Source organism: Narcine bancroftii, chromosome 12 (genome assembly GCF_036971445.1).
Source record: "Narcine bancroftii isolate sNarBan1 chromosome 12, sNarBan1.hap1, whole genome shotgun sequence".
Taxonomy (NCBI): Eukaryota; Metazoa; Chordata; class Chondrichthyes; order Torpediniformes; family Narcinidae; genus Narcine; species Narcine bancroftii.
The window spans coordinates 6,260,112-6,277,763 of record NC_091480.1 but is presented as its reverse complement, the minus strand read 5'-3'; the positions used below and the strand labels follow the sequence as shown (position 1 = coordinate 6,277,763).

The window sequence follows — 17,652 nt, the reverse complement described above, 5'->3', positions numbered from 1 at the left end:
GAGACTTAAATGCCCTTCACGTTTCAGCCTCTGGGATTCCAGGTCCCCAGAACTCTGTGTAAAAAAAAAATTAAAAAATCCTCCCCCTGATGTTTTTCCTAAACTTCCCTCCCTCCACTTTGTACAGATGTCCTCTGGTGTTTGTTACTCCCACCCTGGAAAACAGGCCTGGCTGCCCACCCTATCGACATCTCTCATAATCTTGTAGACCTCTATCAAGTCTCCTCTCATCTTTCTTTGCCCCAAATAGAAAAGTCCCAGCTCTGCTAACCTCGCCTCATAAGACTTATTCCATTTCAGGTAACATCTAGTAAATCACCTCTGCACCCTCTCCATAGCTTCCACATCCTACATTGAGGTGACCAGAACTGAACACAATACTCTAAGTGTGGTCTCACCAGAGATTTGTAGAGTTGTAACATGCCCTCACTACTCCTGAACTCAATCCCCTTATACTGAATCCCAGCATCCTATAGTCCTTCTTAACTATTCTGTCAACCTGCATCTGTTTAAGGTGAGTGAAGGGATATTATGGGGAGATGTCAGAGGTAAGTTTAACACAGAGAGGGGTGGGTGCCTGGAATGCGTTGCCAAGGCTGGGGGTGGAGGCTGGTACGATAGGAGCATTCAAAAGACTCTTAGACAGGCACATGGATGCAAGAAATGGGGGGGGGGGGGGGGTTTATGGGCTGTAAAATACAGGAAAGATTAGATTGATGGTGGATTAGATTTGTTTAAGTAGGCTGAAGGGCCTGTTGTGTGCTGTTTGGTGTATGTTCTACAGCCATGCTACATTCACGGTCCATATAGTGGAAAGTATGTTGACCGGCTGCATCACGGACTGGTATGGAGATACTAATACCCTTGAGCATAAAGCCCTGCAAAGGGTAGTGGACACAGCCCAGGACATCACAGGCAAAACCCTCCCCACCATTGAAAACATCTACAGGGAGCGCTACTGTCGGAGAGCAGCAGTGATCATCGAGGATCCACACCACCAAGCACACGCTCTGTCTCGCTGCTGCCATCAGGAAAGAGGTATCGGTGCCACAGACCCGCTCCACCAGGTTCAGGAACAGCTGCTCCCCCTCCACCAACAGACTCCTCAACAACAAACTCAATCAGGGGCCCATTTAAGGACTCTTACTCATGTATATTATTATTTTTCTTCTTCTCTGGATTACACATTCCGTTTACATTTCTTTATTTGTTTACATGTTGAGAAGAGGTGTTATTTTCACTACCCATAAGTGGTAATTCTGCCTCACCCTCAGGAAAAAGGATCTCAGGGTTGTACATGATGTCATGTATGTGCTCTGACAATAAACGATAAATGAACAGGGATAGGAGAGCAAAGAAAAGAAAGTGTCAGGTCATTCTTATGGACATTCTCGAAGAACCTGGGGCGAACCCCAGGAAACAGAGGCCAGGCAGCTTCTGTTGAAAGAGAGAGTCAAGGTTTCCTGTTGAGGACCCATTAGGAAGACCAGCTCCCCGTCACCTCGAGTCTACACCCTCCCTTCAGCCTCCTTCACTCCAGAGAAAAACCCCCAGTTTGTCCAGCCTCTCCCCATGAACCCCTTGAAGCCTTTCCAAAGCCTCCACCTCCTTCCTGCAATGCTGTGACCACAACTCCGCACAATTCTCCATGTGGTCGGAGTAGACCAATATGCCCCACCGATAAAGGCATCAGAAGATGAGGGACGGGTGGAGAGATGGGGAGTGCACAGGATACCACAGGTGACATCTGTTGAGGGAGGAAGGGAGAGTATGTTTCGGTTGATGGCCCATGTGCTTGGAAGCCACTCCTACCTGCAGCGGAGACCACTCCTCGTGCTGGCTCAGCGCAGCAATCGTGTCGATGGAGCCAAGATCCAGCTCCATGATTTCCCTCTCACTTAGCGACACTGCTATTCGCCCGAGAGCCTGGATCTGGTGGTTTCTCCAGCTTTGGACCGGGCCCCACACCTGGGGGAGGAGCTCAGTGTCAGTGCTGATGGAGCCACAACCTGTCCGACTGCACCCCATCCATCTGCAAACCCACACCCTACACCAACCGAGTGTGACACCGCACTATGACTGTAACACCCCACCCTGTACTCTGTCTCACTGTAACACCCCACCCTGCACTCTGATGACACGGTAAGTGACGAGTCACGTAAACTAGTCTCCCCCGTCCCCCCAACCAGCTGTCAGTCTTCCTTCCACTGTCAATCGTGCTTCCCACATTCCGCAGCAGCTGACCCCCTCCTCTCTCTCCCACGGCAGGAGACCCTCTCCTCTCTTCCCAGCAGCAGCAACCCCTCTCCTCGCTCCCCTGCGGCAGCCAACCCCTCTCCTCGCTCTCCCGCAGCAACCAAATCTTCTCCTCTCTCCTCTGCGGCAACATTCAGGTGAGTTGTAGGCCCTTTCAGGTTATCTGAACAACCTTTTGTGATCTCCCACCCGTGTGGCTAAAGACATACTCACCTCAATGTGCAGCCGCTGTAATTCCATCAGCCAGTGACCCAATTCCCCACTACTTGACAACACCTGCCCCACTGGGGAGGGGAGGTTGACGGGGGCTATGGGGGCAGGCGTGGCCAGCGGGGAATGCAGGGGGGGGCGGCCGGTGTGGACTGTGACAGCCCGGCTGGCCACTCCTACACCAGGGTCGCTCTTTGCGGCTCAAAACACACCATAGCAATGGCGGTCTTCCCTACCCATAATCCCCCACGCAGCTGGAACTGTTGAGGGAAACACAAAGACCGCCATTGTTATACTGCACTGCGGCACCAGTCACCCCGCCTCCATCAGCTGCGGAGATGCTCCGAGGCGCCTTTGAATATCAACAGGCCCTTTCAGGTGGACCAGGCCAACACAGTAGCAGCTTTTTAGGGCTGCCACCTGAAAGGTGAGTCCGCAGGTTAAGATCGAGGCAGAGGGTCCACCTGAAAGGGCCTCCTGTAAGACTGCAACCCCCACTCTGTGCAGGGTGCGGGGTTACAGTAGGCTTCTTCGTTTGCATTCTCCGTCAAGAATGTGCCTACAGAAACAGAAGCGGCCCTTTGAAACGCCATTCAGGTGGCAGCGCTAAAAGCGTAATGCTGGCCACCTGAAGGGACAGCTGCACTGGATGCGCCTCTGAGCACAGTCCGTCTCCTGTCCCTTCGGTCTGTCGGAGCTGGAACAGCCAGCGCGGGCTGTCAGCGCGGGGACGTCCCCACACTGATCCTGCTGCTCCACTCTCTCCCAACAACCCGATATAAGACCCTACACTGTGGGCCAGATGGCACTGGCTGTCAGTGTGGGGACGTCCCACCCACAGCCCGCTATCAGTCCCCACACTGTGCAGATCTCCCCTCAGCCTCTGACGCTGCAGAGAAACAAAAACAGGCTTATCCAATATCTCCCGTAATTCATATTCTATAATCCAGGCAACATCCTAGTGAATCACTTCTGTCCGTTTTCCAAAGTCTCCACACCCTTCCTGTCCTGGGGCAACCAGAATTGCATAGGGTAATGTAGCCTGTGGACTAGTTTGAGCTCAACCACTCGCTGTGGTTGAGTTTCATCTATATTCATCACACATGGGGTAATGGTGTGATAAAGGTCTCCTGAATTCACTCTGAACATTTTCATACATGGTACAATGCAAAAACACCCGGATGGAGGGGCATTTTCTCCATCAAGTGAAAGCACAAAATATAAACAGCAATTGTTGACAACACTCAGCAAATTGCGCAGCTCTGTGGAGAGAGAACCTGTTGATGCATCAACAGAACAACTCTCTAATGAAAAGTCAGGGAGCTGCAGCGTTAACTCTGCATCTTTCCCCACAGACGCTGCCCGACCTGCTGGGTGAAGCCTGGTCTCTGGACACTGTGTACGGACCAGAGCGAAGCCTCCTCGTTCTCAGACCTCCTTGGCTTTCTCCTTCAAAGCCACCAGCTGGGCCATGCTGAACCTCCTCAAGCCTCCCAGGAGCTCGACGCTTCGTACAAAGGTCTCGGGGGATAGGCAGCTCAGCTCTTGGGCCGACCAATACGAGTTGGCATCCGCCAGTTTGAGGATTTGATCGGAGGTTGGGCTTCGAATCCCGCCACAGCCTGAAAAGAGATGGAAAGGACAGAATGGAGCGGATGGAACCAGAAAGGGGGAGGAGGATGCATGGGTGGATGTGGGAAAGGGGACAACGATGGAGGGAGGATGGAGAGATGTGGATCGGAAGAAGAGGGAGGCATCAAATGGAATACTGATTCAGGGTAAACAAAAGAGATTCAAGCCAGCTGGACCCAGAGCTCTATCAGGATGAAGAGGAGTGCACGGGGCTGGGGAGGGGAAAACAGGTTCACCTGGAGCTGTGTTGGAGGGTTGGAGGCTCCCACTTGTTTTCTCGAGAGCGTGGAAGACTGCCAAGAGGAAATCCTGAGAAGCAGTCATACCTTTCACTTCCAGCGCCGACTGCAGTAAGATATCCGGAAACTGGGAGGGAGGAGAGGGGATATAATATAATGAACTTGGTCAGACAAGGAAAGAAAAATGGCGGCTTCCCACACCTTTGTGATCTCCGCTGATAGTGATTGTCAAGCACACAGGTACAGTGTGGCTGGTTCTTCCCACTGGCTGTGCTGCCTCTACACTGGCATCCAGAGGAAGCAACAGCAGAGAAAGAGGCCATTCTGCCCATTGGCTCCACAATAGCTCTTTATGGGGATTGAGCCCGCTCCTGGTCGCATGGAGGGTGACCACCCATCGCCGATTGCCAGCGAGAGTTGACGGTGAGCCACCAAGCTTGGAGTCAGAGAGACCCGCTGGGCAGCTCCAGGGTCACCGACGAGACAGGTTTGGTAAGGACATCAGGTTTGCACCCCTAAAGGGTATTGGGGTGGCAGGTAGGTTTCTATGGCCACCCACTGGTTTCAAGGTCACCATTACTAGCTGGAGTTTTAATTCCAAATGCATTTAAATTTCCAGCTGCCCTAGTGAGCCCAGGACTCTTGGCTACGATTTAACAGCGTGATCCGATCAAACCCACTCTGCCCTCTCCTTCGGTTACACTACACAACAAAGATTTCACTTCCTGAGCACTTTTGGGTGTATTTTATGGATTTTGGCCTGCTGACAAAAATCATCTGAAAAATTTTCCTATCATGTTCCATTTTTTTTTAGATATAACCCATTTTTGTGATTTCCTGTCCTATTTTAAGTCGACTTCAACCAGACAAAACCGTGAAGTGCAACTGGTCATTGAAAATCCATTTTCTGCATTTGCACTTGGACGTCTTCCCTGCTGATGTTGGTGCCGTCAGTAACGAACACGGTGGAAGGTTTCACTGGGACATTGTGACTGTGGGAAAGTGGGATCAGGGCAACTGGAATCCATCAATGCTGGCTGACTCTTGTCGGACACTGACACGAGAGGCATCAGATGCTGAGTACAAACAAAAATCAGTGGCAATGAGTTGAACTAATGCAATGAGTCAGTATCATTATGTTATTAAACAGGCTAAATTCAATAACAGTTCATTTAATGTTTCTCCAACTTCCTACGTGATATAGGAAATCCGTATTTGAAATTATCTTGAGGTTTTCTGTCCCAATCCCCAATGTTTCTTCAGGAAGCGAACCTTTTGAAAACCTTTGTTGTCCAGTGTTACCTATTGGCTTTTCCTTCAAAGGATTTGTTAGAGCTCATGGGAGCTGGGTTATATGGAGTGACAGCAGTAGAGGATGTGGGAAACGGCGATATGAGGGGACTGCACCTTCTCGGCGACAGTGGTGAGATCTTCCTTCGACAAGAGTGTGACCAGAGGCCCCAGGTCCTGCAGGAGCTCAGGTTGCCATCCAGCTGGGTCCCTGCAACAGGAATGCAGACCAGAACTGAAAATGTGGGGAAAATCAGAAATAATGTCCCCTCTTCACTGACGATCAGCACAGGGGCACCTCAAGGATGCATGTTTAGCCCACTGCTCTACTCACTCTACACCCATGACCATATGGCCAGGCACAATTCCAATGACATCCATAAGTTTGCCGATGACACCACAGTAGTCGGCAGAATCACAAACAGCACGGAGGAAGGATACAGGAGGGAGAGAGGTCAGGTCATTATATGGTGAAACAACAACCTCGTGCTCAACCTAACCAAAACCAAGGAGCTGACTGCGCACTTCAGGAGGAAGTCAGGGGAACACGACCCAGTCCTCATCGAGGGCTCAGTAGTAGAAAGGGTCAAGAATCTCAAATTCTTGGGTGTCAATATCTCTGAGGATCTGTCCTGGGGCGTCCATGTTGATGCAATCATGAAGAAGGTTCGCCAGTGGTTATTCTTTGTGAGGAGATTTGGTACGTCACCAAAGACTCTTGTAAATTTCTACAGGTGGACTGTGGAGAGCATTCTGGCTGGTTGTAGCACTTTCTGGTATGGAGGTGGCAATACACAGGACAAGAATAAACTCCAGAGGGTTGTTAACTCGGCCTGTGACATCACAGGCTCCAGACTTCACTCCATTGAGGACATCTACATGAGGCGGTGTCTAAAAAAGCAGCCTCTATCCTCAACGACCCCCACCACCCAGGCCATGCCCTCTTCACTCTGCTACCATCGGGAAGAAGGTTCAGGAGCCTAAAAACGAGCCCTCAGCAGCACAAGGATGGTTTCTTCTGCTCCAACATCAGATTTCTGAATGAACAATGAACCAAAGACACTGCCTCACTTTCTCTTTTTACACTTTTATTTTTTTATGTGATCTGCAGTTACATTGGGACTGTGACATTGCTGCAAAACAATGAATTTCGTGACATGTTCATGACAATAAATTCTGATTCTGAAATGTGAATTCTGAGCCAGCATTGAACAGCAGGAACGTCTCAGAAGGCCAGGCAGTGTCCACAGAGAGAGAGGGTCAGCCAATACCAGGCCAGGACCCTAATCGAGATCAAGCTTTGGATGGATGGGAGGACTGGGGAGGGATTCACGAGGTGATGAAACATTCTAGCACAGTGCAGGCCCTTCAGCCCACAATTTTCTGTCATTTATAAACCCTACTTCGTATCAGTCTACCTCTTCTCTCTCTCACACCCATAACCCTCCATTTTTCTTACATCCATGGCCAAAAGATCCTAAGATCTAGGAGCAGAAGTAGGCCATTCAGCTCATCGAGACCGCTCCACCAATCCACCATGAGCTATTCCATTCTCCCTCTCAGCCCCATTCCCTTGCCTTCTCCCCATAACCCTTGATACCCTGACAGTGCCTCGACTTTCTCAGGAAGTTGCGGAGGTTTGTTATGACTTTGGAAGCCCTGGCAAATTTCTACAGAGGTGTGGAGGAAAGTGTGCTGACCGGCTGCATCATGGTCTGGTTTGGGGACACCAATAACCCTGAGTGTAAAGCTCTGCAAAAGGTAGTGGACACAGGCCAGGACATCACAGGCAAAATCCTCCCCACCATCAAGAACATCTATGGGAAACGATGCCGTTGGAGAGCAGCACCAATCACCAAGGATCCACACCACCCAGCAAACCCTCTGTTCTTGCTGCTGCTCTCAGGAAAGAGGTATCGGTGCCACAAGACTTGTCCCACCAGGTTCAGGAACAGCTGCTGCCCTCCACCATCAGACTCCTCAATGACAAACTCAGTCAGGGGCTCATTTAAGGACTCTTTTGCATTTTATGATTTTTAAAAAAATTATCTCTGTATTGCAGTTTGTTTACATTTCTTTATTTGTTTACGTGTGTATGCTGTGTACAGTTTTTCTTTGCACTACCAATAAGTGCCAATTCTGCCGCACGCGCAGGAAAAAGAATCTCAGGGTTGTACATGATGTGTCTGTACTCTGACAATATATCTTCTGAAATCTATACAGACACCTATCAAACTTTGCCCTATATACATCCAACGATTTGCCCTCCACAGCCACCGTGGTAGCAAATTCCAAGGTTCATCGCTCTCTGGCTGGTACCCTAATGTACCAGCCTCCTCCATCACCACCTGCTGCCAATACATTGCAGGCACCCACCACTCTCTGTATAAAAAAAGTCCCCCTGAAATTGCCCCTTGTAATCTTTTACACCTCTATTAGAGTGCTGGGTGGGTGAAGATGGGAGAGATAGAGCGACGGGAAGAGGAGATGACCACTGGGGGCGGGGGGGGGGTGCGGTTGAGTGAACAGCAAGTGCTAGAATCGATAAAGAAAATGAGAACAGGTAAAGGACAGGCAATAAAACACGAAAGTCTGCAGACACGGTGACTGAAGTAAAAATATGATGTGCTGGCAAAACCCAGCAGGTCAGTGTCCTTTATAGTGATACATAACCAACGTTTCAGGCCTGAGCCCTTCATTAAGGTATGAAAAATTTTGTCAGGCACCCAAACAAAATGGTAAGGGGGGGTAGGGAGAGGAGAGGAGGTAATAGGTGGATAGAGGGCAAACCAGCAGCAAATGGTGGGGGGGGGGGGGGGGGGGGTGGCTCTGTGAATGTAGAGGGAAGGGGGTGGAGAAGCTGGAGGAAAGGAGGCCGGGGGGGGGGGGGGGGGAAGGGAGGGAGAAGGGGGAGCAGGCCGACAGAAAGTGGAGAAGTCGATGTTAATGCCGTCCGGTTGGAGAGTGTCCAGATGGAATATTAGGTGTTGCTCTCCCAAATGATGGATGGCTTTGGTTTGATAGTAGATGAGGCCATGGTATTAAGGGATGTGGTCAAAGATAGTGTTAGGTCTCCGTGTTTCGGGAACACTCAGTGATCAGACACCTCACTGAAACATGAGTAATGAGAGTTGTTATATAATGTCTGGATGCACCGAAATTCTCACTCACTGCAGCCACACAGGTACGATAACACCAACTGCAATTAAGCCAAAAGATACCAGAAGGTTATAAATATGAAAGGACAGATAAATAAATACTCCCTTCTGCCTTACCCGTAATACTCCTGGATTTTATTTCTAATTTCTCTCTTCTGGGCCAGGCTGAGGTTCCTGCAGAGCCTGAACTGAATGAGTGCTTCGTTCATTGCCTTGTTGGAAATGTTGGTCTTTATGATCTCAGGTGGCAGGTAACAGATTGTTCTGCCCAGGATATCCACATCATACTCATCCTGAATGGTGTAGTTCTAAAAATGCAAGCATGTATGCAATTAAACCTTTGCACAAGTTCAGAATCAGGATGTATTGTTGTGAAAATCTGTTGTTATGCGGCAGCCTAACAGGCCAAATATTACTGTGAATCACATTTTACAAAATTAATTAGTGCAAAAGACAAGAAGGTTCTCCAACACTATTTGCTATTGTGCAGACCTACACTGACCTGAACTAATCCCTGCAGACTGGTGCAAGATCTACACTGACCTGCGCAGACCTGGACTAACCTGCGCAGACCTATATTGATCTATGCAGACCTAAACTAAAATCCACAGGACTATACTGATCAAACCTGATTGACATAGACCCATGCAGACCCACGTGGACTGACAATGCCCCATGCAGACTCCCATTCCACTGGTGCCTACATTCTATGTTCCCCAGTTTCCCAGCATGTTGTCCCTACAGCCCCCTGTGAATTCTGCACCTCTCCACATCCCAGCCAATTGATAACCACCCACTTTCAGTCAGCCCACCCCACTGAAGGCTCCTTCAGCCATCTGTGTGGTGCCCTTCAGCTCAGCACTAAGCATCCATTTGCAATCCTCCACCCCATGTGATATCACCCGTAATATTGCTGGATTTTATTTCTAATCCCTCTCTTTCATAGGCTGATCGAACTCCATTCCTCGTCCTGAATTCTGCGATGGCTTCCCTGGATCTCCCCCACAGGTGACCCATTGCTAATTCTCTGGAGAAGGTGGTGGAGACCAAAGTGCTCCTTCCAGAGAAGGTGCTCCCACGGTAGCATTGGGGAGGGAATTCTGGGATTGAGGGCCACTGATAATGCATTTCCCAGTCAGGAGGATGCATGACTTGGAGGGACCTGCTCCATACATCTGTGAACATGAGTTGCTTGTGAAGGAGGGATGGACTGTTTAGGGTGGTGAGCACTGATACTTTGTCCAAGATTACACTGAGTTTCTTTAGTTGGTTGGAACAGACCCTTCACCCAAAATGGCAGCACTGCTGATGCAGACCTGCGCTGGAGCAGAAACTCAGTGCTTCTGCAGGGTCCAGCTGCCCAGTCTGACTGCTGTCAGCTCCATACAGGCTTTAAACAGCTTGTTAATGGAGCTGATGGATGGTTTTATTTAAAACTCACGGGACCGCAGGTGTTCTGCACCCAAGATTGGCAGCACCTACGAGGGGTTGCACACTCCGGGGAAGTGGAGGACATCCCATCGTTTGAGAAGGAGAAGCAGAGGAGACAACTCATGGGATGGGTTGTCAAGGCAGCGGACCAGCAAGGAGCTCTACGGCTGAAGGGCACACAGGCGAGGGGATTCAAGGAGAAACTGTGGACTGCTGGTGACTGCAATCGAGGATTTACACCAGGCTGGGGACTGCTGGAGACTGGCTGTAGTGGCACCAGGTATAGGAACCGGGATGAGAGAGGGTGCTGAAGGGTTCCTGACCGTGTCGGAGGTTTGGATCTGGAGCTCGGGATGTGAATCCATGGACACTCGGTGACTCTGGGTAGGGGGGGGGGGATCTTTCTTCTTCTCTCTCTCTGGCTGTAAGAGACGCTTCAGGCAATTTCTGTTGATGGCGGATCTGTCTGCCTTACAGCGGATTAAAGCAATTTTCATGTAATATTGCACTGTCTTTATTACATGACAATAAAGGGATCTTGAGTTGAGTCTCTGCTGACCCTCAGGCCCCCACATCAACTCGCATGCAGATTCTACCTACACCAGGGATAAATTGCAGCAGCAAATTCATCTAAACAACCCACACATCCACAGGATACGGGGAAAACTGGAGAACTCATGGGGGTGAGACCCACAAGGTGACCATGAGAATGTGCAAACTCCACACAGACAGCACCAGAGATCAGGATTGAACCTGGGACTCTGGAGGTGTGCCATAGTCGAGTGTTCTTTACACTCCATATTTCTGCCGAGTAGATGGGGGGGGGGGGGGGTCATTCACCGACATCAGCCCCCAGCCTGCCTATGTGACTGGGTCAGTTGATTATTCTGGGGTGGGGAGCAAGGGACAGGTTTATGTGGGGCAGGTTGCGAAGGGAGGGTGGTGCCCACGGCCAGGGGGTGTGGACCCTTGTCCCCAGTGGCTGTGTATATGTCACACGCAGCGCCGCACTCACCAGACACCACAGGGCTCTGCCAATCACCTGTGCCCTCCTTGCTGGGTTGGGGACGATTGCCGACAGGTTGGCCCTCTCCAGGGCAGTTAGCAGAGGCCTGCAGGCTGATTGAGGGGTCGAGGCCAGGATGGCAGTGCTGGACACAACAACAGGAGAAATCAAGCCAGGTGGTTACCTCCCAACCCTTCCACAGCTCCTTGGTGTACAGGTAATGCACCTACCGTCCTGGACCCACAACACCTCCCCATTAGTCAGGAATATGTGGCAGTATCTCCACAAAACTGCTGGAGAAACTCAGCAGGTCTTGTAGCGTCCTTAGGAAGCAAAGATATATCACCGACGTTTCGGGCCTGAGCTCTTGGTCAAGGTATGAGCATAGGCAGGCAGGCACCAGAAGGAAAAGGTGGGGGTTGGAGGGAAGAAGGGGCTGGGGGAAGGAGCACAGGCCAATGGGCAAGAGGTCACAGGTGGACATGGGTGGGAGGGCACAGAGGAAAAAGCTGAGAGGTGATAGAGGAAGGAGATAGCTCTCTGAATGGAGAGGAAAAAGAATGGGGAGCTGGAAAAAAGGAGAGAGAGACAGACAGAGGGAGACAGACAGAGAGAGGGAGACAGAGACAGAGAGGGTGAAAGAGAAACTGTGAGAGTGAGAGAAAGAGAAAGACAAAGACTGTATATGTGCAGTGAAACTGGAACATGAACACACTCTGAGCTGCTCACACACCCTGGTACTCACGGGAGGGTCACCAGGAGGAGAGAAGGCATCGAACCCGGTGCGTCTTGTAGATACTTCCAGGCCAGGCAGTTCAGCTGGAAGAACAGGGGGAACATTTAAAGCAGCCATTCTCTATATTTTTTCCCACAATTGCCCCCTTATGACTCTGCTCAGGAGACAAGGGGTGTGGGGAGAGGAGGGGTGTGGAGGAGAGGAGGGGTGTGGAAGTGAGGAGGGGTGTAGGTGTGGAGGGGTGTAGAGGGAGAGGAGGGTGTGGAAGTGAGGAGGGGTGTGGAAGTGAGGAAGGGTGTAGAGGAGAGGAGGGGTGTGAAAGTGAGGAGGGGTGTGAAAGTGAGGAGGGTGTGAAAGTGAGGAGGGTGTGAAAGTGAGGAGGGGTGTGAAAGTGAGGAGGGGTGTGAAAGTGAGGAGGGGTGTGAAAGTGAGGAGGGGTGTGAAAGTGAGGAGGGGTGTGGAGGAGAGGAGGGATGTGGAGGAGGAACAGGGGCTGACAGGATGCAGGTGAAGGGTAAAAGCTGAGTAATGTGGGGAGGGGGCCGAGGGTCAGGGAAGAGAGCTGGAGGAAGCAAGATAAAGGAGTAGGGAGATGAGTTGTGGAGAAGGTCAGACAAATGGGGGCTGATTTCCCTGGACTGGTGGTGACCAGGATGCCCTAGCACCAACATCTGTCCTGATGCTCCCCACAGCTTCCCTCCTCTCTCCCCATGGATGTATATTCCCAAGGCTCCGTCTGGGGACCCACGGGGAATCGCCACTGCCCTCCCAGCCGACGAGCACTGGGATGGTCACTGGTCATTGTCTTGGTGCTGGTGCTGCCCACTCACCAACTGCCACCATTCCATAACAGCAGTGACCACTGGCTGCATGTAGTCCACGGACAGCTCAGAGTGGTGAAGTCCCACCTCCCCGTGGACAGCCCAGGGTGGTGAAGTCCCACCTCCCCATGGCCAGCCCAGGGTGGTGAAGACCCACCGTCTCATACACAGCTTACCTGGTGTGGGGACATGAGGGGGAAACTCCCCTGGAGGAGGACATCGAGCTGGAGAAACGTGGCCTGATCCAGGGATTGGAGTTGTTGACAGGTCAAACCTCTGACCAACTCCCCAAATCTGGGCAAAAAAGTGAACAGGAGGATGTTGAGAACTTATTGTCATAAACACAAGTACAATGTACAGATCCACCGACATTCCAATTTGTTCCAGTGAAACGGGGACCTGAAGCCTCAGTTACATGGGGATGTAAATCACATTAACACGCAGTAGGTAAACATTAAATTAATACAATAGACCATGAGAGAGAGAAAGAAGATAACAAATACAATAGGAGAGATAAATATTCACAGTTGCAGTTAGTGCAAAAATGTGATGTTTCAAGATCTTTTGTTAGGACTTGGAGTAGTTTATGGTTGGGGTAGTAAAGGGAGAAACAGAGTAGATGGGAAAGAGAGAGACAGTCACAGAGAGAAAGAGAGTGAGGGAGATGTAGATTCAGCAAAAGACAGATACTCTCAGAGAGATGTGGAGACAGGGAGGCGGAGGCAGAGGGATGGGGAGGTGGAGGGAGATATTCTTGCTTCATTTCCCTTCATAAAAGCGCATATTCAGCAGGTGAATTCAGATCCATGGGGGGGGTGGGTGGGGGAGTACACTCAGTCACTCCACCCCCACCGTGAAGGCAATGCCGCTGAAGGTGGCTAGAAAGGGGTGGGATGATATCGAGGCGATGATGTCGTCAGCCCGCACCCAGGAGTGCGAATTTTAAAGCGCTCAGTGTGTTCAGATACTTATTAATCACATCATTAATCTGTTCACGTTAGTGATAGCTAAAATTTTTGTTCTTTTGGGTGAGAGGGAATGTCTTTATTAACTTTTCTCTTGCCAGTGCCTATGGATGACATCATGGCAATGGGTGGAGCTACTGCACCACTCACCCATCTCCCTCAGCTCTGGAAGATGATTCCCGATGCTGCTCTATGAAGGCAACGCAGGTTCCGCTTTCCAGACCTTTTCCATAAAAAGGCACATTTAACTACTGCATTTCATTTAGTGCGGGTTCACACCATAAAAAGGGCTGTAGAGGGGGTGAGAGGGATAGAGAGAATGTGAAAGAGAGGGAGAGGGGAGGAGGTGAGAGGGGAAGAAGGGAGAAAGGAGAGAGAGGGGGAGGGGGAGAGGGGAGAAGGAAGGGGAAGGGAAGAGAGAAGGGCGGAGAGAGAAGGGGAAGGGGAGGGGGGAGAGAAAGGGGAGGGGGAGGGAGAAGGTCAAGAACCCACGGAATGGAAGTTGGCCCACAGCAGATGAAAAAGAACCTGGATTTGGAGCCAGTTCCTTGTCCCAGACCTGGGTTATTCAGGGAGAAGATGACTGGAGATATGTTTTGGCCACAAGTTCCTTACCGGACTATTTCCTGCACTGCCAGTGTCTTCAACGCCAGTTCGTAAAGGAACAAAGCCTGGGGGAGACAAGGAGAGAGAATCACAGCCAACTGGTCTCAGTTACTGATCCACATCATCGGAAAAGGTTCAGAGGTGATGATTGCTTTACAACAGTTGGCAATGGGCAGGGTGGGAAAGGGACAGTCTACACCATGGAAAGAGGCCCTTCAGCCCAATGTGTCCATGCTGACCTAGTGTTTTGCAGAGCTTGTCTGGGCTTGGCCCATATCTTTCTTCAGCCATTCCCAAACCTTTTTTGGCGATGACCTCCTTAGGACTCAGCTCAAAGTTTATGGGACCCCTTCCCTGTGAAGCAGTCATTTGGCTGATTTCTTCCACACTTCTCTCCTACTGAGTACATAGAAAATATTTTATGATTCAGTCTGTGGCCCTTCTTAAATATGCCTCGGGGGAGGTACTCCCTCCAGCAGCTCGTCCCACACAATCCCCACCCTTTTAAACCTTGTCCCCACACCTCCAGCCCTCAACGTCAAGCCTGTCCAGTTTTGGACCTTCCTGCCCTGGGGAAAAGTCTGTGACCCGCCACAGTACACAAACATGCTGGAGAAACTCCGCAGGTCACGCAGCACCTGTAAGCAGACCATGTTTTGGCTTGGAGGCCTTTGTCAGGAGTGTGGAAAAGCAGGGAGGGGTCTGAATAAAAAGGTGTGTGGAAGCAAGGGGGGATAGCATAGCTGCAGGCAAGAGGTAATAGGTAGGTACAACTGGGAGGGTTATAGCTGAGAAGTGAGGTGGGGGAAGATGTCATAGGGCTGGGGAAAGCTCTCTGGTTGGAGAGGGAAGGGGCTGGGGAGCTGGCAGGCTAGGGAAAGAGAGACTCCAGGGAAGGAGTTAACGGATGTCAATATTAACACTGTCAGGTTGGAGTCTGTGTTTCCCCAGCACTTTTGTGGACTCACCAAGACCCCAGAGTCTTCAGATTTCCTTGTTTATCTCATTGTGACCATTCACCTACACTCCCCGTGACTGTATAACCCTCTTTTTTTTCAAACAATAATCATGGCTTTTATTAGCAGAAACTAATGGTACAATAATGAAAGACAATGGGTGCAAACACAGTTATACCCAAGGAGAGTGTCTTTAATGGTAGAGATAATACATGTCCAATGTCAGTAAAGCAGGGCTAGGCAGAGTGGAAGACTGACAGCTCAACATAGATTCTCCACAGGGTGTTCTCCCTGTTAATGGTGCCCTCCATCAGTCCACTACTCCCCCAGAGTCTGAAACTGCTCACGGCTGCTGACGAGTTTAAAAATGCCACCATCTTAAGCCTATATCCTGCAGTCACTGGATTTTAAATAAAACACCGACAGCTCCTTTAACAGGCTGTTTATAAGCCTGTAGAGAGCCATTGGCAGATGGACTGGGCGGAAGGGCTTTGTCTCTGCTCCCCTCTCTCCCTGCGTAACAGCGGCAGCATTGCCGTTACAGGTACTCTGGCAACGCTGCCATTTTAAAAAACTGTATTGTATTAATATTAATAACTGCAATGAGTTCCCTTATAGTGGGCCCATGAAAGCCCTGGGACAAAGTGCATCTTGAGTGTAGCTCTTGATCTTTTTTTTGTAATTCTTTATTTATCCCACTATGAACCATATCAACCAATACATTTACAGGTGCATTTCTTTAAATATTCACAGTGACATTTTCTCTTTTTTCCCCCATCCCTCCCTTCCCCCTTCCCACCCCCCTCCAAAAACAGTAAATATTGGACATATATATAATATATAATATCATTTACAAAAGGAATACAAACAAAAAAGACGCACCATCTACTTATTCACATACTACTGATCATGTTTATCTTATCATTTTAGGTGGTGGTGGTCCGAGGCCTGTTCTTTCTGTTATGTTCCGTATATGATTCCCAAGTTTCCCCAATCATTATAACTTTGTCTTTTAAATTATATGTGATTTATATATTCCATTAATGTTTATAGTCATATAGTCCAACGTGGCCATCTTATATCTTTATTTTCACTTCTTTTCCGCCTCTTCACCATCTCCATCCCTTTTTTCCATTACAGTTTTTTAAGTTTTCCTTTTTAATCTCAATATATGACAATGCACTTAAGACATGAAATACCCGGGGAGGAGTAAGAGAATACCAGGCCTCTCCAGAAAAGAAGAAATAAAGTGAATAAAATACAAAGTTCAAGAAACACAAAACATAACAAATAAAAGATAAAATTGTGGAGAAAAGAAAGAAAATGGCACCCAAGAAAGAAAAAGTAAAAACAACGGGGAAAAAAAGAAGAAAAGACGCCAGAAAGGAGAAGGCCTTACCTGAATGAAGAAAAAGGGAGCCGTTGTGGAGAAAAGAGCCCGTTCCCCAAAGTTGGTGATGACCCCACAGAGACACGACCTCTCGACCGCTGGACTGCAAAAATGGCTCTCTGAGCCAAACAAAAGCACACAACTGTGCATGTGCGAGGAGTCGCCCATGTGCAGTGCACTCACTAAGGAAAAAGAGAACAGGAGGGGGGCTCAGTTGAGGAGCAAGCAAACACAGCGCGACCAGCTGAGGGATGCCCGAACCCAGGGCTCTCAGCTGGAAGAAGAGGAAAGGGAGTGATAGGAAATAAGAACAGCAACAGGAGGCCCAACAGATAACTAGCCCAGAAGAAGAGGACCAACAGCAAGAAGCCAAGCAAGAAGAATCCCAGCAAAATGAAACAAGCAACTCATCAGGAAAGTCAGAAGAGACACAGATACAAGGAAGAGAAGAAGAAGGCACAAACACAGGTACAGACACAGAAGAGGAAGAAGAAAACCAAGCTCTGCACAGAGAAATAGAAGGTAAAATAGATGGACAGTATATAGATAAAAAAATTTCAAGAACAAATGAGAGCATTAAAAGAATGGTTGACATTAGAATTTAGTGAAATGAAAAGTACAGAAGAAAAAGTGAGTAGAATAGAGCTGGTCATGACAGAAATAGGGAAAAGATTAGACAAGGTGGAAGAACGAGAAACGGCTATAGAAATGGAAGTGAATGACTTAAGAAGAAAATTGGAAGACAGTGACAAAAATGTTAAAGAGTTACAAGAGTTGTTCGCTCAGAAGATTGACAACGCTCTTAAGACATGAAATACCCGGGGAGGAGTCTTGTGATGGAGTAGTGGTCGGTAAGAGCCACTATAAGAAAATTATAGTAGGTGAAACAATATAAACTTAGTAGGCCAAAAGGAAGAAGAAGAAGGCACAAATATGAAAGAATTTATAAAAGAATG

At 49.3% G+C, this 17,652-nt stretch overlaps 1 protein-coding gene across 5 annotated transcripts in view; it reads right to left on the bottom strand.

Moving 5' to 3' along the window:
* Window positions 1-17,652, bottom strand: part of LOC138747668 (otoancorin-like) — a 49,762-nt gene that overhangs the window by 7,411 nt on the left and 24,699 nt on the right. For all 5 annotated transcript variants that reach the window (XM_069907138.1, XM_069907139.1, XM_069907142.1 and 2 more), the window contains 9 exons: window positions 14,360-14,415; window positions 12,956-13,073; window positions 11,968-12,041; window positions 11,232-11,367; window positions 8,903-9,093; window positions 5,745-5,838; window positions 4,335-4,464; window positions 3,901-4,088; window positions 1,813-1,968 (listed from right to left, as the gene is read on the bottom strand). In XM_069907138.1, the coding sequence (XP_069763239.1) occupies window positions 1,813-1,968; window positions 3,901-4,088; window positions 4,335-4,464; window positions 5,745-5,838; window positions 8,903-9,093; window positions 11,232-11,367; window positions 11,968-12,041; window positions 12,956-13,073; window positions 14,360-14,415 (1,143 nt within the window). The remainder of the gene's footprint in view (window positions 1-1,812; window positions 1,969-3,900; window positions 4,089-4,334; window positions 4,465-5,744; window positions 5,839-8,902; window positions 9,094-11,231; window positions 11,368-11,967; window positions 12,042-12,955; window positions 13,074-14,359; window positions 14,416-17,652) is intronic.